Source organism: Athene cunicularia, assembly GCF_003259725.1.
Source record: "Athene cunicularia isolate RWA chromosome 18 unlocalized genomic scaffold, athCun1 chr18_part1, whole genome shotgun sequence".
Classification (NCBI taxonomy): domain Eukaryota; kingdom Metazoa; phylum Chordata; class Aves; order Strigiformes; family Strigidae; genus Athene; species Athene cunicularia.
The window spans coordinates 5,215,209-5,241,487 of NW_020799123.1; the positions used below are offsets into that span (position 1 = coordinate 5,215,209).

Consider the following 26,279-nt stretch of genomic DNA (forward strand, 5'->3'; position numbering starts at 1 on the left):
GGAGATGGGAAAGGGCACCTTGGGGAGGCTCACACCTTGCGTCCAGGAGGACTGAGCAGTCGGGGTGGAGGGGAGCCGTGCGAGCAGAGAGCACCCTCCGCAGCTACGCCAAGGAGCGCCAGACCCTGGGTTTGGAGAGCCAGGGTTGGGGAGCCCGGGGCTGCTTGCCTCAGGTCCTGCCTGTGAGATCAGATCCAGCCTGTTTGCTTTGCAGTCAGCACACACCGAGCCTTCTGCAGGGCACGTCAGAGGGCAGCGCACAGCGCACGGCCGGCCCTGCCACGGAGAGCCCGCGTCCAGGCAGCAAGACCCCAAGGTCTCACTCACAGCACCTGGAGGCAGAAGCCCATTTCAAGGTGTTTCTCCGCAGAGGTTTTCCCACAGCACTGTCAAGCAGACATAGTGCATTTCTCCCCACTCCCCAAACTGCCCAGCTTCCTCCGCACCAGCAGTCGGGCCAGCAAAACCAGGGCAAGAGCCACACAGGGACAAGCCGGTGTCTCCCCCCACCCAGCTCTGCCACTGCAGGTCCTCCAACAGCTTCACAAACCAGGCCAGTCCCTCGAGCACTCGCAACCTGTTTATCATCCCATAAAGCTGTAACTCTTCTCTACCTCCCAACCCTCAGAGAGGAAGGCTTGTGTTAAGTTTTTGGACAGTATTTTACATCCGGGGCAGGGGGGGAAGAGCGGTTTACAGCCGTAAGCAGCTCCCAGGGTGGCAGTGCTGTCTGGGGATTGGCAAACTGGATTAGCTGGGAGCAACCAACTGCTAATCCCAGCTCCATCACTGAGGATGCCTGTCGCTTTAGGCATGCCACTTGACTTTCCATTTCAAAATTCTTCTGTTTTGCAATATTTATCTCCTGCATGAAGTTTTTTTGGGGAGGAATTTATTAGCAGAGGAAAACCAAATCAAGTATTTCACAGCAGTACTTTGCAGTGGAAAATATTGAGCAGTCTCCACATCCAAGTATTATCAATATCCTAAGCCTTTAATTCCACCAGAGACAAAACAAGTTCATTTGAGAGTTTCAGTCAACTACCCGAGAACATTATAATTCCTGCTAAATATAGCCTCTCATGAAAATATTGACCATCAAACTGCACTTTCAGCAGCTTAGAATTTACCAGGGTTTTGACACTCCTTTTCTCTGCAGCCTAAGCCCTGCCACTGTAAGACTCTGTCACCAGCTAAATAGAAGTTTAATTTTTAATGCTGCAACATGACCCTTCATTCCTCTCAAAATAAAGGGGCACACACACACAGAGTAAAACCAAACCACACTACAGCGCGCTGCGAGCTGAAAAGCCAGTGAAGACGGACGCAGAGAGCTGCTCCAGGGCCTGCACTAGTCCGGCCCACAGGACAATCTTCACAATCAGATCTAAGCTTTGCTGACCCCTTGTTATCATTGCTTATCAACACATTTCATAACTCCCGGTTGCCTAAATATGAAAAATATTCCCCTTATTTTTCTTCTATGTATTTAAGCACTCATCTCTGCTTCTCATTTGGCTTGTTAGCAACCTCGCCTGGCCACAGCCTTTGCCTCCCTCACAGGCCAAAACATTTTGCTTTGATCCTGCTGTGAATCCATTCCCACGGTGGGGCTGAGCTGGTTTTGGAAAGCACAATAAGACCTTTTTTTTTTTCTTCTCTGTTAAAAATATGGACCGGGGTGTGTAAAACTGCCTAAGCAGAACCAGTTTATGCCCCAGGAAGACTTTCCCCAGCCCAGTCATGAATGCCAAGCAATACTTCACTTTCCTGGTGAAAAAAAATGCTCATGGTGGGTAAAAAAAGCAAGGTGTGGTTGTCCATAGCCTCCTGTTAGCCCCAGGATACATCCACCAACCCAGAGCTCCACCCATAGGGGCTCCCTCAGGTTCCCCAAGCACACACAATTATGGAGGCAGGTTGAGCTGCTCAACACATAGGAGTAGCAGAAGCAAGAACTCTGCAAGGAAAGGCCAGAGTGCATCAGCACCAGCAAGGGCACAGTACCCAAACTGGGTCCAGCAACAGCAGCCAGGGTTAGCCACAGCCCCTGACTGCTAGGCAAGGCAGGCCTGAGGTTGAGTTACATCAGGATGACCTGGTCAGGATCAACAAGAGGCCAAGCATGGACGTGCACCTACTTCCTAGCTTAAACAAGGACTAATGGCAATAAACAGAGCTCACACAGGGCTCGAGGGGAGAAGGGGGTCAGAGCAAGGTGTGCAAGTGGGCTGTGGAACTGGGGAAATGGCCACGTGCAAGCGTGCTGGGAGGTAGCCCACTGGGCTACGACAGCCTCTGGCCCTTCTCCGTGGAGTCTGACGGGCACTTTCAGTTACAAACAGCATGACACAACGTGCCCAGATCTCCCTCAGTACAAAGGTGTCTGATGCAGGAAGCATGTCCTGACCACAAAGCTTCCAGTGTTGCGGCATTTCAAGTCATTCTCCCCTCCCCATCCCTGGGACTGGTGGTTTATTTGTTTGCTGCAGAACATCATAAATATTTTTACCAGCTAGAAAACTTTTAAATCCAATTGCTTTCTGCATGAAATGAAACCCAGTGTGCATAATGCCCTTTCCTCTCCCTACAGTCATTTTTTATGTGTATATCAAATCACAGCAGCGCCAGCATGAAAGCACAAAGCGTAGGCAAAGCGCTGCTCCACGCTGCTCCCGATGAACACCCGCAGGGGCGCCGAGCACTGTCCTCTGCCACTGACTGCGAAAGGGCAGCACTTCGTGTCTTACCAACACGTCTGAGAATTTGCAGAATTAAGCTCTTGCAAAGTATAATTATTATAATTATTCATAAATGTCATTGAGATCTGCCTGTGATTGCTGCTCGATTTTGCTCTGCGGTGAGGTAAGGATGGCATGTGAATGTGAACGCTGGAACACTCGCTTTTCAGACTCACTCATGCCGTATTTTCACCAAAATTTCCAACTGACAGAACAAGTAATTGTAACTTCCAAATACAGCACAAGATTCACCATTGGACTGGTGAATCTAGCACTGCCCAGTGTCTACTCATTGCACGCAGTAACAGGCCACTGGAGAGCACCAGCCTGGGGCTATGCTGTCAGCCTGATGCCTCTGCAGCAGAGGGGGAATCCCAGCCCCGTGGGGAGGAAGAGCAGCTACTTTCATCACCATGCTGCAAGGCTGGGTCACCTACAGAGGAAACACCTGAATGGAAGCGCCAGCTGATGAATGTGGTGGGTTTACCCTGTGTCAAGCTGAGCACAAGATATGATAGTGGTCATTTATATCCTATATAAATATTTTATGGGAATATGTATAATGGCAAAGTAGTTTAGAAATTTAGCCTGCAAATTTTAGATGAGCATTTGGAGAAATTTCAGCAAGGGTAAAGGCTGAGCACTCCCCACTAACCTCCACCTGCATTCTCCTCCATCAGCCATGCTGCTTGAACAGGACAGGGGCGCTCTGGCAGCCTGTGGTTCTGTTCACTGCCCTGCCTTCCGCACCACACACTCAGTCCCACAGCAAAGCTGAGCATCCTCCGCTGCTTTATTGCTACAGAGGAAACACTTCCTTGCACAATCATTCAGCACTGGAGCTCTTAAATGCTCTGTATCACAGTTAAACTTCTGCAAGCATGAAACAAATAATGATGTATAATGGTGAGGCTCTTTTAAAGAGGTTATTATCTGTGTAATTGTGGGTTGTTTTTCTTTTTTTTTTTTTTACAAAGATTAATAATCATAACAGACTCTGCAGGTCAGGCATTACCACAAGATGAGTGGCTCTGACAATAAACAGTCACCACTGCATTTAGTAAGGATGCTTAATTGAAGCTAATTTAACTAAGTGACCTTAACAAATAGCAATTTCCCTTTAATATGACAGAATGAATGATTCTTTTTCATTTAAAGCACAAACCTTCTATTTTTCCCCCCTTCATGATCTAACTTTGAAGTGTAAACTCCTAAATGTCCTTTTATCCAAAGATTCAAAGGGCTGTGCATAGCAAAAGCTAACCTGCAAGGTTCTTTTTTATTTGTTCACATAAAGGCTTTTACAGTCCGCTACTGAATACAGATTTTCTCTCAGAAATCAGAACAGCAAGGCCATCCAGAGATCACACTAGTGGAACCACAGTGGATTTTGATGAATCTGCAAATTACTGAACCTCAAGGGAAAAATGCAGCAGGCAAAACTCGTCTGCACTGGCCTCCTTGCATGAGGCACTTGTTACCTTCCCTCAGCATCTTCGTCTCTGCAGTCATATTCTTTCACACACAGCTCAGCCAAATGAGAGCCAGCAAAGCTGTTCCCTGCTGCTCCCTCCACCTCCTTTAATTGCAATATGAAACCAGGACTAAATCATACCTTCCAGCCACACAGTTTCTGACTGAACAATAGCCCTCCACATCTACATTTAATTTTAGATAAACAGCAAGCTATAATCCACAATTCTGATGAATTCTGTAGTCTGAGACATACAAGACTTAAGCTAGGTGAAAACATCCAAAGTCGTGGGAAAGGATACTGAAAGAGGAACTCACAACAACAAAGCATTAAACATCCTCCTTTGGACAAGGGGGTCAGTTTTCAGGAGACGGGCTCTCACACAGGTCAGGGCAAGCAAACAGGCCAGGACTGAAGAAGCCACCCTGATTTCCCCAAGTCATTTCACTAGCTGATGCCACAAGTAGAATGAAACAATTCAAAAAGGGCTGTTTAGCACTAAACCAAACATTTTCCTTTTCTTAAGCAGGCCCTTACAGGTGCCACAAAGCACTTCCAAGATCCATCAGTTAAGGCTGTGTGTCCCTTTTACAAAACCCCTGGCATGACAAGAGCAATTCTGACAACTTAACAAGTATATTAACAGAAACACTGTGATTCACTTTTATTTGCATGGCTGCGATCATGAAAAGAAATATAGTAAAGAGTCAGGTACACTCGAAATCAACATTTTCATTAGGATAATCATTGTGTGAGGCTGTTCTCCATTATCACCAATTCTAACCAAAGACATCTTTTATTAAAGTAAAATAGTTTCAATCATTTAAATTAGCACAGTATCAAAATGTAAACAAAAGAGGAAGGACAGCTTGAAGGGAGACATGTCAACAGCTGAAATAACCGATAGCAGAGACAGTATGCAACAAATAGAAATTGAGTCGGTGCCAGCAGCAGCTAAATGCCCAAACTCAATTGAACAAAGCACCCCCTTCACGTGCCTGCTGAGAATTATGCTCAGTTCCAGATGTGCTCTCCATTGCACTTTAAGGATTTTTTTTTTCCCCCCACTCTTTCTTTAGTGCTTCTCTGTGGTACTTAAATCACCTCTGAAGTTAAAAGTATCAAAGCATCATTCTGAATTTATCCATGAAAATTACAAGTCTCAACCTTGCTTCTGAACCAGCATGGTCATATCAGAACGGCAAGTATCTTGTTAAGCAGCTAACTTCTCAACTTCATCATCTTTAAATTCTCCCATTTTTTAAATATTTTCTGCCAGCATGTTAGAAGACCTACCAAGGAACAAGGAAAACATGGTATTAACTCCTGCTGCCATTCAGTTAGCATAAGTGGGGCTACAAGACTTCCAAGGAAAACAGCAGTGTGGATAAAGTCTTCAAAAATGCATTTCACTAGAAAAAATAATGGTCACGATTGTACGTTAAGTATTAACCTACCTACATATTTGCACAATTCAAGTCAAAGTTGATTATTGTCTATTGGCATGATGCTGAACATAGTGGTTCCCATTTATACTGACAGCAAACAATCACTGCCCTAGAAGACAATCTTTTGAAGTTCCCCTCATACACACCTACACTTCTGAGGCAACCTCTGTAAGACTAATTACTGGCACTTAGGCTGGTGTCCAGGGAACCACATTCCCCAGCTGAAGTAAGCTTGTAGAATTCAAAGAAAGTGAAGTGGAGCTTTCTCTGTCTGGTTAACTGACACAGTCCTGAATTTATGGTTTTCTACACTTATTTTTCCATAAAATGTGTATTTTCCAGCAAACTTCACCAGGAAGCTCAAGTTTAAAATGGTCACAAAAATTAAAGAACTATACCAGCAGAAGATACCACAGGAGGGTTTTCTGCTAAGATAGGGACATCAGTAAAGGTTATGGGGTTTGTTTTAGTTTGGATTTTTTTGGTAGGTTTTTTATATCCCTTATGAGTTTAGCTGTATCTGCAGAAATTTACAGATTAGACTTATAAAGAACATACTATAAATGGTTCTCTTCCTTACCTCAACTTCCTAACATAGATTGTACCTAATAAAATCAACACAACAGAGTAGTAAAAGCACATCACTTAAATATGAACAAGGTCTACAGTTGTAGAAATTTTCTGTTTCCATACATTCATATATCAAAATGAAAACCAACTGGCAAGGCAAAAATATAGATATGCTTATGTGACATGCATTAAAGACTAATTTGTAGCAGCTTCTTTGGCACTCAAATGACAAGAACATCAATTTTCATTTCCTCTTTAAAATTTGTTTGCAAAACTTGGGGATATGTCAAGATATTAAACAAGATATAAGATATTAACAACCTAAAAGAATGAGAAAAGAAAACCCAAACAAAAGACTTCTCAATAAACCCAAGCCACTTAATGTGTAATTTCCCTTATAAAATCCCCAATATAAAATAAACCCACAATACCATAAATACAGCAAAAACCTTTTTTCAAATCCCACTTAATTTAACAGTAAGCTCCCAATTCAGATTAACATGAAATTGTTCAAAGGCCCAAGGCAGTGAAATGAATGGAGTGCAGTCACAGGGCTGGTAAATGCTGATAAAAGATTAAGAGATGGAATCATAAATGGATGTCAGCATTACTACTCTTGATATTCCTATACCAAAAATTTTGATCAAACTCATGATTGTGTAAAGCTGGGTGAATTTTTCACCTCCTGACAAGCCAAAGAAATACGAGTAAGTGAAAAGCAATCATGTGTCATTATCAGCTTGAATGAGAACTGTCTCTTAAGATCAAATGTCAAAAGGAATACTTACATAGTTAATAGTAAAAAAAAATTGGCTATCCATGACAGTTTTGAGAATTTGATGATTTCTTGTAAGACTTGTCACAAAGCAATAACGCTTCACTGTAACAACCCAATAAATAGTTCTGCACAGCCTTCTAACATTACCTGATATCAAGTCAGACCAAGCAGAACAGACAAAAAAAGAAATGCATGAAATTCAAAGGTACTGAAACTCCGCAAGTCCTAGTTCATTAGTGTCCCTGACAGTTGGTCTCAAAATGCTTTTTTAAACTACATAAACTTAGCAATTTAGTTTTTAATACAATATTTGATATAATTCTTATATGGCAGATGAATAACACAAGTTCATCATTAAAAGGGATCAATTTAAAAAGCAACCTCTGAGAGCCATAACCTAGCTATAATTAAATGGCATTGTTTTAAAAGCATTTACAAGTTACTCATCACAAGACCAGAGAATCACTTTTTCCCCCTATGTACTGTAAGACAAAATTGTTCCTGTGAACTTTCAAGGTTTTCTTCTCTTGTTGATACATAGGGGAAAAACAGGTTCCAGGAGTAATTCAGAGACAAAAGTAATTCCCCATCTTAAAAAAGCTCTTTATCCTTTTTGGTACTTGGGAGAAAATACAAATGTATAGCAACAAGAGAATTCTAATCACTGACAGAATCCCATCGTCTACATCTTTTACAGTGCTCAGTATATAAAAATAGTATGCTTCAAATTACAGGGTAACAGGAGTGGGTAAGAGGCATTAGAGTGTTGCTAGTCACGTTAATCATATATGTATTGATTGAACGCTGAATGCCTTTTCAGTTTGTCTGACAAATTGGAATGGCTTCAGTAACCCCTCGCTCAAGTGTGTGTTCTATCTCATTCTCTTTTACATCGTTCATTGAATCTCCTGGGAATACACAAAGGCTTTCCCTCCTGGCAGTCCTCACAGATTTTGTTGCTTGCCAAATGTTCAGGTGCCCTCTCATTCTCCCATTAACACCTTACTGATCTCACAGCAAAAACCTGTGGTGAATTTTAAAATCCTTTTCTATATGTCTGTAACATAATCCCTCTCTGCTGTTTTACTGTGCATGAAGAGGGCTGTGCTTCATGGGAGTTGTGTGTTACATGCCCTGGGAGAGCAAAAGTGACAACAGATGTCACAGGAGATACTCTAATCCCTCAACCAGCTTAACCTTGGGTACACCTACATAGTTATGACATGCAGAAGCTACTGACACATACCAAGTCGACTTTTTTTTTTACTTTTCTTTAAAGATAAGACATCCTGACTGTGCGTAAAAGGTTGGCAAATGGTACTTTTCTAAAAATAGCTACATGGAGTGTTTAAAAACACCTTCTCAGTGTTCCATACCTGTTTTCAGTTGCATCTTGTTTGCCTGCTAGACAGAAACATAACTGCAAGTACTACAGAGTCATGTAGACAGATAAAAATCGAGATGAGTTGCATTTGCTGCCTGTATTACATCTGTAACAGTTTTGGATTAAAACTTAGTTTACTATGCTAGTATCCTTGTTTTCACATTTGGCAGAAGACGACTACAGTACAGTCTTCCCAAAATATACTGAAACAACTTACATCAAGTGTTCCAGGTATTTTTAGACTATGCAGTAAAATAAACACTGCAAGATTATTCTTACAGTTCACATTCTAAGTCTATTTGTACTTTAAAAAGTTATCTTAGACAATGCTCCCATCACAGATTATGATGGAAATTTCATTGAACTCAGAAGAACTATTTGGGAGTCTGGAAGGGTCTTACGGTCCTTCATACAGCATTACCCTGAGAAAGTTTCAGCAGCTATCCCAACACAGTTCAATTCTGAGATGCTGGAACCAAGAGACTGATTTCAATTAACAATATTTCACAGATCTCAGGATCACATCCTTAAGATGGCTATGGATAACTTCTTCAAATTCTTGTAAAATCTTTCATGTCACACTACAACCTGATTCACTTCCTTCCAACAAACCCATGCATCTGATAAAATTTAAGCACATGAAATTGATTCATAATCAATTGTGAAAGAAGGAACTGTGTGATACAGAATAAGGCAGCAACATTTCCCACAGAAATACCTCTACATATCTAATTGTTGAAAAAGTCTAAGACAAATTGATCTCTCAGTTGTGCAGACACACTCTGTGATATAGTGTACCTTACAAAAATATCATACAAGAATTTAAGTGCTTGCAGAATTAGAGTATAAGAAAAATAATTTCAGGGGAAAAATGCAACTGTAATTCTGTAGTGCATGGTAGAGTGAAATTAATCAATTAATCTGAAATTAATCAATCTGAAACAGAGTTGTTCAATACATAGATCCCTACATTTCCTTCCATTTCTAATACTGGATTGTTAAGAACATGCATACCATGCTCAGTTGATTAACGCAAGAAAAAAGCCTTTAAAATTGGGCTTTTTTGTTTTCTCTCCCATGTTTCACATTCATTTAGACTGACGGTGATATGGTAGTAGCTTCCTCCATCATAACCTCTGCAGCAGCTTGATCTTTCCACCTTCTCACATCACCTCACAATAACTGTGCTGTGTTTTTCCTTATGTTGAACTAGGCATGGTATCTAGATCAAATGCTGCTGTAGTCCGAGCCACGGGCAACAAGAGCTGCTGCTGCTTCCCACTCCACTGTAAAGAAGGTAATTGTTCCAAAGAAGCCAAAAATGACCATGATCAGGAGCTGCCACTGCAGAAGGAAGTAGTTGCTGTAGAAATACGCAACTGCAGCACAGATGGACTGAGAGAAAAAACACAATGTAAAAGGATTAATCAGTGGAGATATCCAGGATAGTATTACTACACAAGGATTATCAAATTGACATACACACAGTTTAATATGCAACTCTAGTAGTATGCTTCTGCAGAAAATATATAATCTTAAAATTTCATTATACTTCAACATATGTCTTAATACGATGTACAACAGATGTAGTTTTTACTTGTTATTTAAATAGTGTTCACTGCAGAAAGTGAACACAAAACTCGGAAGCATTTGCAGCATTGCAAGTGCAGTTTGCTTGCAAACAGTTTGTCTAGAAACACCATTGCCAAGGCTGTAAGACAAAATCCAGAAAACTATCTCCAGTTTTACAGCATCACAAACTATTCTATATCAAAATAGCTAGAGGCTTTGACAAGCAATGTTGCTTACTTGCAATCTATCCTTTTTAAAGGTAAAGGTTCGTATAAAGAATCTTTATATTCCCTGCCTATCTCAAATTCTTACGTATCACGAGTATGATACAAAAATGGAGCTGTGCACAAGGAAAAATAGGTATCTTTTTGAAGCAAGCAGCTGTCCTCTTTTAAACTAGACATACCCTGACCTCTGCTCCCAGCACCAGCTTGCTGTTGGTGCGACCATGCATGAACAGTTTCAATGCTCTGCACCCCTGTTTTTATACCCACACCTCTGATCACAGATCGTGACCTTGGAAGTTCAGTACCAAACAAGATTAATGCCTGTGAGCTAACTGATCTATTCCAAACACAACGGTTGTATTCATAGTGTATGAAGACTTTTCATCAAGTCTCCAGCTAGCATAGATGCATTTATTTTGGTATTCTGATAACTTAGGGACAGACAAACATTACTTAATTCTTTTGTCTGCATACCCACGTGATAACTCACAGTGATATGCTACAGCATCCACAAACTCTTCAACTACTATTTACAGAACTTGTTTTCTTTTAACTCACACCCCTCTGTCAAAGACTTCGAGTAAGTAAATTCAGTAAATTATTATTTAAATAAAATCCAAGTCTGGCTAACCACACTAGCCTTTTGACTTTAAACTACAATTCCAAACACTAACTTCCCTCAAAACCTGTAAGTAATAGCAGTTTGATTATATAATCGCACCAAGCTACCCAATCAAGCTACTCCTACCTAAAAACTTTAGCTCCTGTGAAAGATAATAAACCCAGCCTGAAATTCTTTGCAGAAACAACATGTTTTTCTCAGCTCATTGAAAATTCCAGTCCAGTATGTCAATAACATTCCAACAGTCATACTTCCAAAAGGCTGAGGCATGTAATACCTGAACAAATTTAAAGATGGCAAAGGCAGGAGCACTGTCTTCTGAATACAGAAATCCTAAAATACTGAGGAGCTGGGTGTTAAAGCAGCTGTCCCCCAGGCCCAACAGAAAGCTGCAGAATATGGCCACCTCTTTGCTGAAGGAGAAAGTAAATCAAATTTGAAAGACATTAATTCAAAAAGCTTATATATCTTCAAACTATTTTTGGCAGGCTTATTTGAAAACTGAGCGGAAGAAAGTTATCAAACTTTAAATTTCACTGAAAAAGAACTGGGAACATCTGGCTTGGCAAAAAAAATTAATGAGATTTTAATTTCTTGAATTATAAGACTTTTGTTATTGTTACCTGCAGTCAAACCTACACTGAATTAGAACTGCTAGAACAACTTATTTTGGTGCCTGAAGCCACAAAACCCACAAGGCAGTGATTAAAAACTGAGACACATAGTGAGTTTATAAAAACTGCAGGAATATTAGAAAAGTGCCAATCCATGTTGCAGAAAAATACTCCAGTTAAATAAAGACTAGTCACCAGCACAGGCATGAATGCTTGTAATCACAAGTCAGCAGCTGTCCCTGCACAGACAACACTGTATTTTCACAAAGTGGCAAAAATACAGCCCAAAATAATGATGAGGTAAGAAAGCTCCCTGTATTCTTCCCCTAATGCTGAGCAGTATAACAGACAGGCACAGCACGGCTCCAGTCAGACCAAGTGGACTTTGACAACAAGCACACAAAGGCTTTGGAAACCAGCACAACAGTGCAAGGCTGGTACTCTCTGCTGTAGTAAAACTAAGCCCAGCACTGTTCAAAAATAAACCAAATTCCTGACATCTAGTACAATGGTTGCTGGTCTCACTCCTGTACTAAATCTCAGGAATGTCAGTTCTCAATGTCAAAATTGCTGCCAAATACCCTCATGCTTTTTATTCTTATGCCATTTAAATTCCTAAATTGGGTGCATGCTAGTAGAATATCTACCTTTAACAAAAACAGAATTCCTAAAAGCCTTTTCTGTGGAGGTAGTCACTACAAAGAAAAGCAGCTTCAAGGAATTTTGTTACAGTGACAAAATATGTATCTTGAGTTATGCCAACCAAAGGGAAAAATTCACATACCTTGGAATCATATAAGCAACATCATCTGTTCCTTCCATTGGAGCAATAGGGGCATCATTTGGCATGTTGAAAAATATTAAATAAAAGGCTATAAAATGGACAATAATGCCTAGCATCACAACAGGATTCCTGCCAAAACGATTATTCTTGCTCAGTAAACCAAAGAGTCCTCCACCTGTACGAGTGGAAGAGATTGGATAATTAAATCAGAACTGAAGATGTAAAGAACAGAACCAAACTTAAAATACTAGGGGGAAAAAAAAAAGCTAAAAACTTAAGATGATAAACTTTCCCATATTGGATAACAAAGATTGACAGACATGAAAACAGCCCCAAGAGTTTGCTAGGTCTGCCATCCCAACTGGCAGATGACATAACTTTTGGGTTGCTAGAGATACCTAGGAAATGCAGAAAGGAGATTTATCAGTGATTGCCAATGGAGACACAACCTTTTTGCAAGAATTTTCCCAGCAGCCGCTGCTTCCTCCACTATTGCAACATACTAAGTGAAAATGCTTAGCTCTTAATTGCAAAAACACACATCTGTATGGATCCAAGTTGCTAGTGAACGGTGGAGGTTTTGTTGTGGGTTTTTCTTTTAACACTGCGGTACTTGAGTTTAAGAAAAAATGTACTTAATGAACTTAATTGCCTGAATTTAATTTTATTCTAATATCAGATCTCATTTAACACAAGCTAACATTAAGAAAAAAATGTTGTGTAATACTTAAATAAATTTAAAATAGTTACAACACCACTTAAGAAATAAAAATGTAAACAGAATGCTATTTAAAAACAGACTATCAAAATGCTAAAAATTCCCCAATAACATTGTAGCCTAGTGTTCCTCTCCTTCTAAGCCTTATGTATTTCTTTTCACTAACCCAAGAAGAATGCCAAATTTTAGTCATCAGTAATTCACATCCTAGTCCACATTCACAGTACATGGTGTAATGTACAATTCGTGGTGCAATAAGGAATGACATTGACAATTTTATTTCTAATATTTCATTTTTTGTTTGCATAATCATTGCTGGAAGTTTGAAAGACTATTCAGTTGAAGACAAAAAAGCATCTGTAGTAAGTACATCTTAATCCTTCTTTGTCTATACGGTAGTAAATTTACTCACCTAAAATTTCTCCAACACCAATAAAAATACCAGAGAGACCAATAAGACTTTTCTCTTCACCGCCAAACCTATTCACAGCACCAATACATGTTCCATATACTCCAGAAAAGAATGTTAATACCAAACCTTTGAAAGAAACCAAACAAAATTGATAGATGAACTATTATGAAAGTTATTTAAAAATTCTTTGTCTAAAGGCTGTTTTTCCCTAAAGTACCTTTCAAATACATATATTTAAATGAGGTATGTGTAATAGAACCCATTAGGGAATTTTAAACTCTGTAATTATGATATTCTCCTATGTCAGTTTACAACAACTGTATTAGAAAAAAAAGTCACATACACTTAGGTTCAGAACTGCTTCTGTTGACTACAGAATTTCTATAGTTTATATTTCTGCTTTTCAAGAACTTTGGAATTTCACACATAAGGGTTTTTTCCCCCCCAAGTTGTGACATTCCTAAGAAAGACTACCTGCACCTCCAAATACCAAAAGAGGTAAGATTCCTAAAATGGATTGCTACTTTTCTATACATAATGAACAAAAACTGGGGAAGAACAACTGCTATGTGTTTAAAGGGCTTTGTTTCTACTGCCATTACTGTGAGGAAAGGTAACATAGCCAAGTAACTAGCATGACCATAAGCAACCACCAGTCTAAAAATACCAGTTCCTTAATAGAAAGTATATTTAAAATCATGCAAAGTGTTATGCCTAAACAAAGAAAAATAGTTCAAAAATAGAACTGTTTTAATTTATGTCCTTTGCCTTTTGCTACTGCAAAAATATTGTACACCACATCCTGGTCTACATGTAGCAGGTTACCCAGTATGGTATATGAACTGCATAGCCTCAAAAAAGGGTGAACTTTGAGCAGTTTTAATAACCCAACTGCCAATTTTAGAAATAAAAGCTTTTGCTGGCCTTATGGAATTTTCTATTTCCCTACAAAAAGTAACAATATTTACCAAGAGCCACCAGATGGCAGCAACTATTTTTTCAAGCTGGATTATTTTCCTGCTACCCATAAAACCAAATTTCAGATTAATCAGGCAAAACCTACTGACTCCCTTCCCTTGTTATCTTGCTTCACAGTCCCAACACAATAAAAGTCTTAAGAGGAATTCTCATTACTTAATTTGGGTTAAGACACACAGGAGATGCTGTGAAGTAACTTGTAACTCAGGTTAGTAGCTCATGCAAGTTGACTTCATGGCTACTATTGCTATTTCTCTACCAGAAGCTGACTGCAAACTTTAGCAGATGTTATGGCACTGTTTATAGTCTGTTCACATCTAAGTCTTTCTTTTCATCTCAAGAGCTAACAACAATTTTTCATAATGGTGACTCAGAGCTGAGATTCTGAAAATGCATCTATTCTTCCTAAGTCTTATCATGAACAGAACTACATCTGAAGCCACATAAGAAGCAAGAAAAACCCCCAAATACATTCAAGGATCCCACTAAAATTTTGAACATTTCATATTTTTTTTTTGTGGAAGAATCACTTTAGTATATGTCAAAAATAAATATATTTTTATTTTACAACTCATACCTTGGTCTAACAATGGCAGACCAGGTTTAACTAAAGTTGCTAAAAAGAAAGAGAGCTTTTACCACAGCAGATACTAGTGACAAGAAATAGCTGAAAATGGCAAAACTTTTTCCCAATAGAACCAAGACTAAAATGAAGATTTAGTAATCTCCCACATTTCAATAGAGTGAACACTGAAAGCATATTCTACAAAAATAATTTTAAATCAAATGCAATGCAATTGCATTAAACAAACTGCAACCTATTGATAGTGTAATGCCAAATCACATAAAAGTCAGGATGTAAATTCTGCCTGACCCTCAATTTGGATGACACAGAACTGTACTAAACCAAGCATTACTACATCTGTCGGTATTTGCAGATTTAGGCACAGCCCTCCTCCCACACAGAAACACTTTCCAGAACACAGAAATGTCATAAGTAACTCATTCAAAGTTAACTGAAATATTCAAGTTATATTTGCAGAGATATGAAATTGCAATCCTGCTCTGGGGTTAAAATGCCAGACAATGCCCTGACACTGCTACACGATTACACCCTCCACTTGCTTCATACCTGTGTAGGCGGTTGTAACACTGAGAAGGAGAATCTCTTTGGTGAAGCTCAGCTTTATAGATTTCTCTGTAAAGACATAATAATAGAAATTAATAACACTATCCTTTTGCTCTTTGCAAAACCAGGTTAAATTTATGCAAACTGTGACTATTAGAGTAAACAAAGTCCTAAACAAACCAAGCCTGACTTTGAAAGAAATGCTGTTATCTGAAATCCTTTTTTCTAAGAAATGCAAGGGGGGAAATATTAAAGAGGAGATACACAATTTTCTGTTAGCAGACAATTTACTGCTCATTGTATTTTTGTACTCTCAGTTCATGGCGATTGTCTCCTAAAAGGATAAGTTAAGTTCTCAGTAAAGATCTCAACTCTCAAAACAAACTTAACAGTCACAGGCAGACCACATCAAACTTCAACAGAAACTGCAGATGCTCCAGTTCAAAATCGTTGTTTTTAACCAGTATCATCTGATGACAAAATAAACCAACATGTAACTTCTTTATCTTGTTATGTCAGTGAATTTTATTTTTGTTTTTAAAGAAAAAAAAAAAACAGACAACTTTCATGCACTAGCTTTCACAGGTGGTGACCTGCTCTTTTGGAGCTCACCTAGATAAGGAAGCTGTTGTAAAGTAACTTGGATCTAAAACTACATCAAGGACATATCCCTCCAAATTTCTCCTGGACTATACTAGTATGTAATAGAAGCGAAGTCTACTTCACTTTCTTTGCTTGCAGTCAAGCTCTGTTTGTATGGTATTGTCACCTGACAGGAACACTTCTGTCACATAGCCAGACAGCTCACACCAATTCCACACCAACAGTAATTTGCCCACAATTTAGTTCAGTGGTTCCCAATCTTTTCCAGTTGCAAGCCCCATTTTGGCTAGGCTCAAAATCACAGATGCTCACATAGACAACTGAATTCCTAACAGGCTCAAAACTCATCAGTCCTGTGTCCCTGTGTGAACTGTCATCCCTGGTCTGAAAAACCATTGCCAGCTGGCAGTCATTTTTCCAAGCAGGACATCCCTGAAGGTCTATATTCAAAGTGAAATAACTGAAATGCATTCTCAAAACCTTAGCTGTTCAAAAATGTTTGTTCTAATTGATTTGTACACGATCACATTATCAGCAGAATCATGGAGAGCTGGAAAGGATATGTCAGTATTTTTTGAAGCAACATGAAACAGTACTTACTGAAGGCAGCCACTGCTCTCGTCATTTTGTTTTGTGCAGACCTGGGTAAATAAATGACTTAGTCAAAATGGAAAAAGAATAACCACACTGCTGGAAGGCAGCCAAATTTTTCAGATTTTCTGTACATCTTCTAGCCCAGCACTATATACTGGAATATGCAAATACATTATTAAAAGTTTCTGAGAATCTAAACTACTAGCCAGAAAACTTTCTTTCTGTGCTAGTGAATACCATTCAAAATTTAACCTGCTTATATCCTTCTTCTGAGCATTTTCAGGTTTGAACATTTTTTTCACTGGCATACTTACTGATGTTTTTCTAACATTTTCATTGTTCTTTAAATAAAGCAAAAATATTTAAACTGATGCCTCAGGCAAAACAGTACTGAATCAATCTGTGTACCTACACATTTCTAATGTATTTATCGGTGGCATATATACGTAGAAAAGAGAAGAAAAACATGTTTCAGTATGTAAAATATAACCTATAAAAAGTGAGTCATTTCTGCTTATTCCAGCCTTTAAACTGGGCTGATGAGGGCAAGACAGACTATGAAAGGCAGATACACATTTAATAATAATCAGGGGGAAAAAAAGAGGTAAAAGGTATCTTTCTAAAGGCACTTATTAATGGAAAAACTTTATGTGCAGTACTGCACTGAACTCTTGAAAATATGTCATATAAAGAACATTAATTCTCACTTGTTAAAGTACAGACACTTTTCTATTAAATCTGTAAATTCTACAGGTTGTTCATAACATTTGTGTTTCCAGTGTAGAGGGAAAAGCGAATGCGTGATCTTCCAATGAAGAATAGGAGCACAAACAAGTATGTGACAACATGTTATTGCCATAAGCACTTACGAGCTGTCCCCCAGGATTTCATTAGCAGAATCTTCCTCCCCTGGAGTTTTTGTGTCCTCTTGTTTCCTAATCAGAAAGAACAGAACTGTGCCCACAAGACTGATAACAGTCAGAGCAATGAAGACAGTTCTGCGATCACTCTCTGTGGAAAAACAAAGAAAAGTCATAACTAGATGTGCAAAAGCAATTTCAAACCAATTCAACTACCTTCAAAGAACTAATATATACTACGTAACATCATTTAAAATGCATACCAATTTTCTAACTTACCTTTCACATGGAGCAAAAGGTACCCAGCTGCTGGCAAATTCCTGTCTGTTTTATGGTGCTAATAAAGTACCGGCATATTAAACTGTCACATTTTCTGCCATGCAAAGGCTATGACCAAGGAGGAGCCAATTAACAAAGGAAGTGCATAAATTATTAGCAGAAGAAAGTACATCTTTCAAGACTTATTCAAAGCAGACATAGTAAAGTAGCCCCAAACCCTTCAGATTTCTAAAAAAAACACCCCACCAACAACCCTCTTAACCAGCATCAAAAATATTAGCACTGTAATGTCATAAACTGGTAGGCTTGTAAACTATAAAAGGCCTTAAAACCACTGAAATCTAACTGACAGAGCACACAATGTGCAGCTGGAGGAAGGTCATCACTGCCCTAAGCACCAGCTCTGCTGCACTAACCAACTTGTTTGGCACAGGGAAGTCTGTAATACAGAAGTTGTTCCCATTCACAAATATGAAGCAGAAAAAAAGCCAAGAAACAGTTAATAGTTGTGATTGCACTAATATACGATTCTGAAAATATTGCCTACGTTTGTATTTACTTCCCCTTTAGCTTAAAGGTAAGCATCAAATTGTTCTACATCAAATATAAATAACATGTATAACTACAGATCTAAAAGAAAGTATGTGCTTCACCTTGAACCGTAAAATTTTCGTTTAGGTAGTAAAAAGAAAGAGGAATTGATTTTTAAACATTGTCAGATCTTCTGATACCAACATTTTTTAATAAAAAGGAATCTCAAGACATTTAGACAGGGGGAAATGTAACAGAAGAACTCTCTCATAGTTAATTGCTCTATTCTGTGGTTAGAAAGAGCAATGAAATTCACAATGCACAGAATTTCAGGCCCACGAGATCCAAAGCATCTCCAATGCTTTCAATAACATTTCAGCCTTTGTGTTAGAGATGAGGGAATGTGGGAGCTGACCTTTAAAAATTAACCTGTGCTGCACTACCACGCCCGTGTCTGTGGGGAACCTGAAAAGACAGACCTAACAGAGACATGAAGCGGACTATTCATCTCAACACAGCAGTATTTCTGAAGCCTGATAATTATCATTTTAAAATCAACATCTTATTCCTGATTGACTACAGCAGAAGTATCCTCATCTTTTAAATGTTAAAAGAAGTGACCATTCTAGTAGATATTTTAACACTACAATAAAGTCTCACAGTCATTATAGGACAGGGCAATTAACCCTATTTACAAAATGTTGGTTTTCCAGCGATATTCAGGTTTTATAATTAAAATCTTATTTTGCTCCGTTTTCACCATTGCTCTTTTCGTAGCTGATACTGCCCCTCATCTTGCCTTGCTCAAGTAGAAATCTCTGATTTAAAACCAGTATCAACCACTATCCAGTTTCTTCAGAGTATTAAATTTACTTTTCTCTCTCCTGCTTTTTACCAATCTAGCACAACGTCATACAAACCAACCCATAGTATTAATTACCATCCCATTAGGAAGTCAGTCTTCATAAACTATGCCAAGAAAGGAAGACCAAGTTCTTTACACACTCAACTGTGCCAGCACAATAAAGTGAACTGGGATGGTTTTCCTTTCTTTTCTTTTAGTTCATAAGTTAATCAGTCTCCAATCTGTTTTAGAAGGACTGTCTACACTAGGAACTTAATTTGGAACAGGACAGCATGTATATTAAACATACAGCCATTCCAGAATACCTTTCCCCACAGAAAAAATCCGTATTTTGGTGTGTGTCTGCACAGGGAAAATCCCAGAGTAGCTGTTATGGAAAAATAAATTCTGAAGAATGTCATAGACAATATCCTAAAAGAAGGCACTGAAAGTGCATTGCATGCAGGAAAACAATATACATAATACAGGGGCCATAAGTACCATGGAACACTGAATCAAAATGTGCTCCAAAAATAGAGTCTATCTAACAATAAATTGGAAAAAAAATTGTCTGCTGTTGTATAAGCTTATTGCAAATTTTCAGTTCATTATTTCATCTTTTTATTCATGCCACCATATTTTAAAGAATAGTCTCCCATACAAACAAGCAATACCCACCTGATATGTGAGTTTTTCCTTGCCAAGCAAAGTATATATATAGGTTTCCAAAAAACAAGCTGTAAACAAAAAGGACAACAAAGGTGAACAACACTTTTTTACAGCAAGATTAGGGTTGTAGCATTACAGCAATGCTACTCTCTGCAAAAAATAGCACTGCGCAAATCTGAAAGAAATAAAGACACTAGTCACTCTCCATGCCAACTGCTTACTCTTTATAAAACTTCAAACACAGTAGAGGATTCTTCCCCATAATGTTTGTTATTTATTTTCAGTAATCAAGGAACAAGGTGGTAGCAAAAATGAGGACAACTGCATCTAAATTGCCTGTCTCTAATTTTGTAAGGGTATAGGTTAGAAAGCCAACAGAATTGTGTCATATTATGGAGATGATTTTGTAATGCTTCTTGAAAAGAGTCACGTGTCTCGTCTGAAACACTGTCCCAGCAATGCTAAATTGGTTGTTAACAGGTCAAGGGAAATTCTCTGTTCCTACCTCCAGTTTCCTGAATATAGTAATTCTGAAAGAAAAACAATTCAAAACAGCCTTACAAGTTTGCTCACATAAAGCCATGCATTTTACTTGCTGTAGAACACACGATTAGTTGGGTTTGTGGAAATTGCTACTCTGATAACATACCGATATGTTAATTCTGGAACCTGAAACTTCAGGAACACAAGTAGTATCCCACTGGTTCGCAACGATGTCTACCAATCCAGTGTTCTGTCCCCACAACAACATCAGCAATACCATTTAGTGCAGGCTCACCAGCCCAAGCACTTTCTGCAATTCATTCCCCTCATTATCTCCCAATATCCAGAATTCATAGAACAGTTTGGGTTGGAAGGGACCTTAAAGATCATCTAGTTCCAATCCCCCTGTGATGGGCAATGACACCTTCCACTAGATCAGGTGTATTAATTTAAAATAATAGAATTAATTTAGAATTGCTATATTACGGGTGGTAAAAAGCATCTCTCTTCAGGAACCATTGGTGGACCTCTTACCAATGAATTTGATTTCTTTTTGATCTTGCAGCCACCATCCAACTCTGCACACTTCTGTGGCAGGAAGCTCCACAAGTTTAATTGCCCACTGTGTAAAGAAACACTTTATCCATTTCAAACTAATTCTCTTTCAGTTTCACCAAGTGACCCGAGTTCTAGTAGAGCAGCATTTGGTGAGCAACAGTTCTACATTCAGCTCACCTGCTGCCTTTGTGTTTTAGTAACCCATCAGTATAATCCTCCTCAGATGCTTTTTCTCCAAAGGAAAGAGTCCCAGCCTTTTTAGTCTCTCTTCAAGTCAGCAGCTCTATCTTCTTGCACAGCGTTGTTATTTTTCCCTATACTTTATTACATTACACTCTCTCAAGAGGCATAAGCCCTATCTTCACAAAATACTCAATGGCAGCAACTCAGCATCCACTGCCTCGTTGTCACTACCATTCTTCATGCTGAGCTTTTTGTCAACTTTTTTGGTTGAAGCAGCACTCAAAGCTTAGTATCAGAGAACTATCAACAAAAAGATCTCTCTTCTGATTGTCAAGTCCAACTTTAGTATCTTCAACTTGTCAGTGAGCAGCAAGATCCAGCTGCCCCCTCAGGGAAGGAAGGCTAAGAGGGGATGACACAGCCAGCAGAGAAGGTGCCTCACCAGCTAGAGCTCAGCCCCACAGTACTGGAGCAAGGCGAGCAGGGCAGACCCAAAGATTGTAGACAGGGTCAACCAAGAGTCCAGACCATCACACAAATTTATGAGGCATGTCTGAGATTAAGCTGGGAAGTCAGTCCACAGGCCAGAGTCAGGTCTGGTGATTGCCACACAGGTCTGCAGTGACAGGGCAGGATAAAGCCAAGATGAGGAATCAGTCTGCAGACTGGGGTTTAGACCACCAGGATCCATAGCAGGGCACAGGCATAGCATGGGCTAAGCTGGAGACAAGTGTTCCTCTGGTACAGCTCCAGACAAATAGAAAGCCAAGGGCTGAGTTTAAATAGGGCTCCTGGGCCCATGGGCAGAGAGAAGCGGTGTGGGCAAGGTCCCAAGTCATTCAGGATCATTAAGGCTTATTAGTACACTCAGGATCCTGACACAAATTAGCACAGCTCTCCACAATCAACAAGATTTCTCTTACGTAAGTCAAATGATCCCCTAACAGAAATGTGTCTTTCTGGCATGTGGAGAGCAGAGGCCTGCAATATGTAACTTTCATTCATTGTTCTATAATGCACAATAGCAATAGAAATGTTGCTTCCAACCCTCCCTTCCACTTCACTAACTGCAAGGTAACACTGGAGTACTTTTTGATGCAGTCTCTCCCACTTAACAAAAGGTGTAAAATGTAGAATGTGTACACAACCAAAAAAAGATTAACAAATAAAGCTTACCTGGACTGTAAGAGCGCCCAAAATACTCCACTGTTCCTTCCAATGGTGTTTTCATCAGAATTTACAGTCAAGCAATTTCCCTGTGCTGTCCAGAGTACTGAAATATACAAAATATATTGCTCAGGAAATAAAATATTTTAGAGGTATATTCAAATATAGCAAATAGTAAACAGAATAAGAACAATGCTTACCAGCAGCTGCAATGCCAATAAAAACAGAAGCAGTATAAAAAGCCCACGTAGCAGGTTGGATAAAAACTGCAATGTACAGACTAGAATAGAACAAATCAGTTTATTGAATACAGTGGACAATGCTCTTTAACAATCATGCATCTCACTTAGCTTCTTCTAAATCAGCTACTCTCTCCTAAGTGACGATGGAAAATATCTTAGGTTGTACATGAAAAAAAGTAATCTTTTTACTCCTCTAAGCATGTAGATTTTTTTTTTTATATAGTCATTAATCTGAAACCTGAACCTGAACTCCACAGTCAGTAAAGTCTGGAAATTCTGTGGAAAAAATACACTCTGATTCCAGTAGCCTGGAGTACCCTGCAGTTACACATCTACTAATACAGACGGTATCTCTGCAAGATGCCTTCGTCAGTCAGTACAATTTCATGTATGGCACGGTAGTCTTAGGTGTGAAAAAATGAAGGAGATTTCAAAGGAAGCAGACAAAAATACAAAATTAATACTTACCTATAAAATATGCCACTAACAACCATGGAGAGTTGAGGTCCTACTATTGCAACTACTGAAGGTGATACAAGATTCGATGCAGAGAATACTCCATAAATAATGGACATGCTACATAAACAAACAACAAAGATGATTAAGTACTTCAGATAAAATACAGGGTTTAAGTGCAACTGATTTAAGAATGTTCAGGCAATTAAAAAATATCAAATTAAGTACATTCATAACTTAAGTAACTGCATAACTTTCATGGCCAAACATTTCCTTTCTTCCTTTTGTTACCTTCACCTGTTGCACTCCACAGGGGAATATAGGGGTGCACAGTGTTTCTTGGATTGCTGAGTAAAGTCCCAAACTACTACAGGCAAGCACATCTTGTAATTTACAACACGCATTGGTCTAACTCTGCCTTAACAACAGTTACTGTAGTTTGTGTCCAGTACTTCTAGAGGAGAATGTTTTAGAACCTCATTCATCTATCAGTGAGGTTTTCATTTTCAGCCAAATACAACACAGAAGATTTATAGATATATATTTTTTGCTAGTTCCATTTTTAGTTTAAATTAAGACAGTAAATCCCCCAAAGCAACAACCAGGTTTCCTATATGACAGGTTAATTTGACGTACAAAAGGTCCCTGCTCATGCTTGGCGAGTTTGGCTATGTCAGTGCAATAAACAGAACAGGTTTTTGTGGCTTTGCTTCTCATCTTTCTGACTGCTCCTTTCATATTTATGTCGCAATATTTCCTGGAAGTTGATCCACACCACCTGTCCTACACAAACACACAGAGGTATACAAGGGCAAACAACCAAGGCCTTAGTTAGCAGTTTTATTTATTTTAAAACTTTCACATTCTTCTAATATAAATGCTAAGAATGTGATGACCGTAAGGTATTTTTTCTCCCTACAAAGAAAACATATCAGATATGTAGCTCTACTAGAAATAATTCAGAGTAGAACTAGAGTGAATGTGAGAAGCCTCTGTTTTAAACTGCTTTAAGTATGCTATTAAACTGTGAAGTCAGCAGAACACTACAATCTCTTGAGAGTATATCTCTACCAGATGGAATTATAACTAGCTCCACCCTGAAAAGAGCAAAGTAATAAGATCTGTGTAAATTACCTTGTGTAGCCACTACCATGAAAATCGGTGCTGTTTAAATTTGTGATAACAGTTTGCTGTGAGGAGAAAATCATATATTGTAATATGTTAGAATATATCTTGTAGTTTGAGAACACTTGCATCAGTTTGAAGTCAATATCAGACACTAGAATTAGTCATTAATACATTCTACAAAGTATTTAAAATAAAGTGTTAATTACAACTCACAACACCTCCACAATGAAGGTGAAGGATGATACCTGGCAGGGAAACATCTACCTTTGAAGCAGTAATTAGCACTTTAGGATTGTATCATTATTTCATCAGAGACCTTAAAATATTTCACAAAACTTTTGTTTCACTAAGCACCTCTCTTAGGTAGATATGTATGACTAACTTAATTCAAAAAATGGGGAAAAAAAAGGAGAGGTTTCAAAATACTCTTAACTTGACCTAACTAGGAGGTGCTGGTAAGAGTTTCCGTTCTTTTCAGCTTCCTGTTATTTCCCTGTTCCTTTTTTTTCCTGTTGAATCAGCTTTAGTGATCATGAGACCATGTAATTAGTTGATTGGTGGGCAGATCTGATTGAAAGTCACTTGTAATTACTTTAATGACAATAAATTACATGACCCCTACACCCAATTCAGTGAGGAGCTGTGGACACATTGCAGAAGTTCTAAGATCACTGGGCTGTACTTATGTACATTATCATGCTGCACTTATTATCCTAAGCAGTATTTCTGTAATGCAGCTAAGGACATTTACATGTCTGAACCCAGAAAGCATTCTTCTTGCATGCAAGAAAAGAGAAGCTGTAAGACTTGTAGGCTCCAGAGGTATGTTGAAATCTAACTGTCCTTCAGGCATATAACGAATACTGAAAGCAATGTTAACAACTCAGTAAATTAGAGGATCTGGGCTAAGTATGTCAGTAGCAGGACTGTAAAAATTTTAAGTTAAAAATTAAAGAGTGCAATCTGCTTTTAACAGTAAATTTGGATTACGTTGCACAAAGAGTGCAATCTGCTTTTAACAGTAAATTTGGATTACGTTGCACTCAATTTTGTTTCAGCACACAGAGATACGTGTTACTAAAGCAGTTAATTACTTAGTCAGATGAAAGGTGACTTGGCAGTTCTAGCAATTGTGGAAGTCTGACTACTTGTCAGATGTTATCCTCATACTCCCCCTCAATGTCTAGTTTGTTAGAACAGAAAAACGTGTTAGATTAGGAAAACCACTCTAGGAAAAACTACGGGCATGGTTAATAATAACAACTTAGGCAAATATTTTGGAAGAGACTATATAGAATAATTAGAAATATGGGAGGTCCAATATAATTCAATTGTTAAATATTACAAGTGTCAAAACAGACACTATTTTAAAGTTCAAAAATTTTATAACATTAATTTTCTACTTTCTAAGCAATCTGGAACAGTTACATACCTAGGTATGCTATCTTAAAGTAATGTAATAAACTGCTTAATTATCCAGTTAACCAACTTAATCTAGTTAACACTAAAACAAAAGAGGCAAAATGTCAAGGTGTCTGGCATATTTAAAAATACGAAGTAAAGCAACTCTATTATATTAGAATACACAAAAGACAAGAAAGGATGAATTAGTGTGACAGATATGTGGCATGTTTTGAAATTCACACCTACCGCAATATTTCCACATGTTTGGAAAGCAGTGAATATAAACATAAATGAGACTCCCAAAATAATTATGTTGAAAAGTTTTTTTGATTCAGGAGACATTTTGTGTTTTCTTGCCAAGTCCTCAGTCTGGAAAAACTCTTATTTTCTTTTAAAAGTTTCCTCTTAACCTCTGTTAAAACAAGCAAAAAGAATAAAATAAAATAAAATTAAAAAAAAAGAGAAAGCTTCAAAAATTATGATTACTAGCTGCTAGGGCATAACCATCAACTAATCAGGAAATCTGGTAACTCTCTTAAATAATGTACAGCAAAATCAGTGACTTGAAAAAACAAACAAACAAAGGTCTAGTACAAAAGCTAAAGATGAAGATTCTCTCTACCTTCTCCCATGAAGTTAACAGAGCAGACTGCAGTATGCTACTTCTTCATGACATCACTTTCCCCCAAATGAAGCAGTTTTCCACCTATCGAGCTAGTTAATCAGCTCAGTCTCTTGCCATTGTTCTAAATCAGAATTCTGGTCCACAGCCCTTAAATCACCTGACGAAGGAAAGATGAGACATTCGTACACAGGAGTCATTTCCA

The 26,279-nt window shown here is 38.5% G+C and overlaps 1 protein-coding gene across 2 annotated transcripts; it reads right to left on the reverse strand.

The window, feature by feature from the left end:
- Positions 1–4,852: 4,852 nt before the first annotated feature.
- Positions 4,853–26,279, reverse strand: MFSD11 (major facilitator superfamily domain containing 11). Of its 2 annotated transcripts, XM_026861115.1 has the most exons (15): positions 26,075–26,279; positions 25,699–25,864; positions 24,055–24,110; positions 22,933–23,040; positions 22,423–22,502; positions 22,232–22,328; positions 19,841–19,899; positions 17,877–17,895; positions 17,518–17,583; positions 16,655–16,695; positions 15,455–15,520; positions 13,345–13,470; positions 12,215–12,389; positions 11,094–11,229; positions 4,853–9,790 (listed from the first exon to the last, which is right to left on the reverse strand). In XM_026861115.1, exons 2-15 carry the CDS (start codon positions 25,792–25,794, stop codon positions 9,623–9,625), a joined length of 1,293 nt encoding a protein of 430 aa, XP_026716916.1. In that variant the 5' UTR covers positions 25,795–25,864; positions 26,075–26,279; the 3' UTR covers positions 4,853–9,622. The 2 variants fall into 2 exon arrangements, with proteins under 2 accessions (XP_026716916.1, XP_026716915.1); XM_026861114.1 differs by lacking the exon at positions 17,877–17,895 and having other exon boundaries at positions 17,518–17,659.

What these genes read in the sequence shown, in the direction of transcription:
- MFSD11 (XM_026861114.1), bottom strand. Translation starts at nt 25,794, where the DNA reads ATGTCTCCTGAATCAAAAAAACTTTTCAACATAATTATTTTGGGAGTC. An exon ending in AAACATGTGGAAATATTGCG is followed by an intron (nt 24,111 to 25,698) that starts GTAGGTGTGAAT and finishes TTCTCCTCACAG; the next exon opens with CAAACTGTTATCACAAATTT. An exon ending in GAAATCCTGGGGGACAGCTC is followed by an intron (nt 16,696 to 17,517) that starts GTAAGTGCTTAT and finishes TTATTTACCCAG; the next exon opens with GTCTGCACAAAACAAAATGA.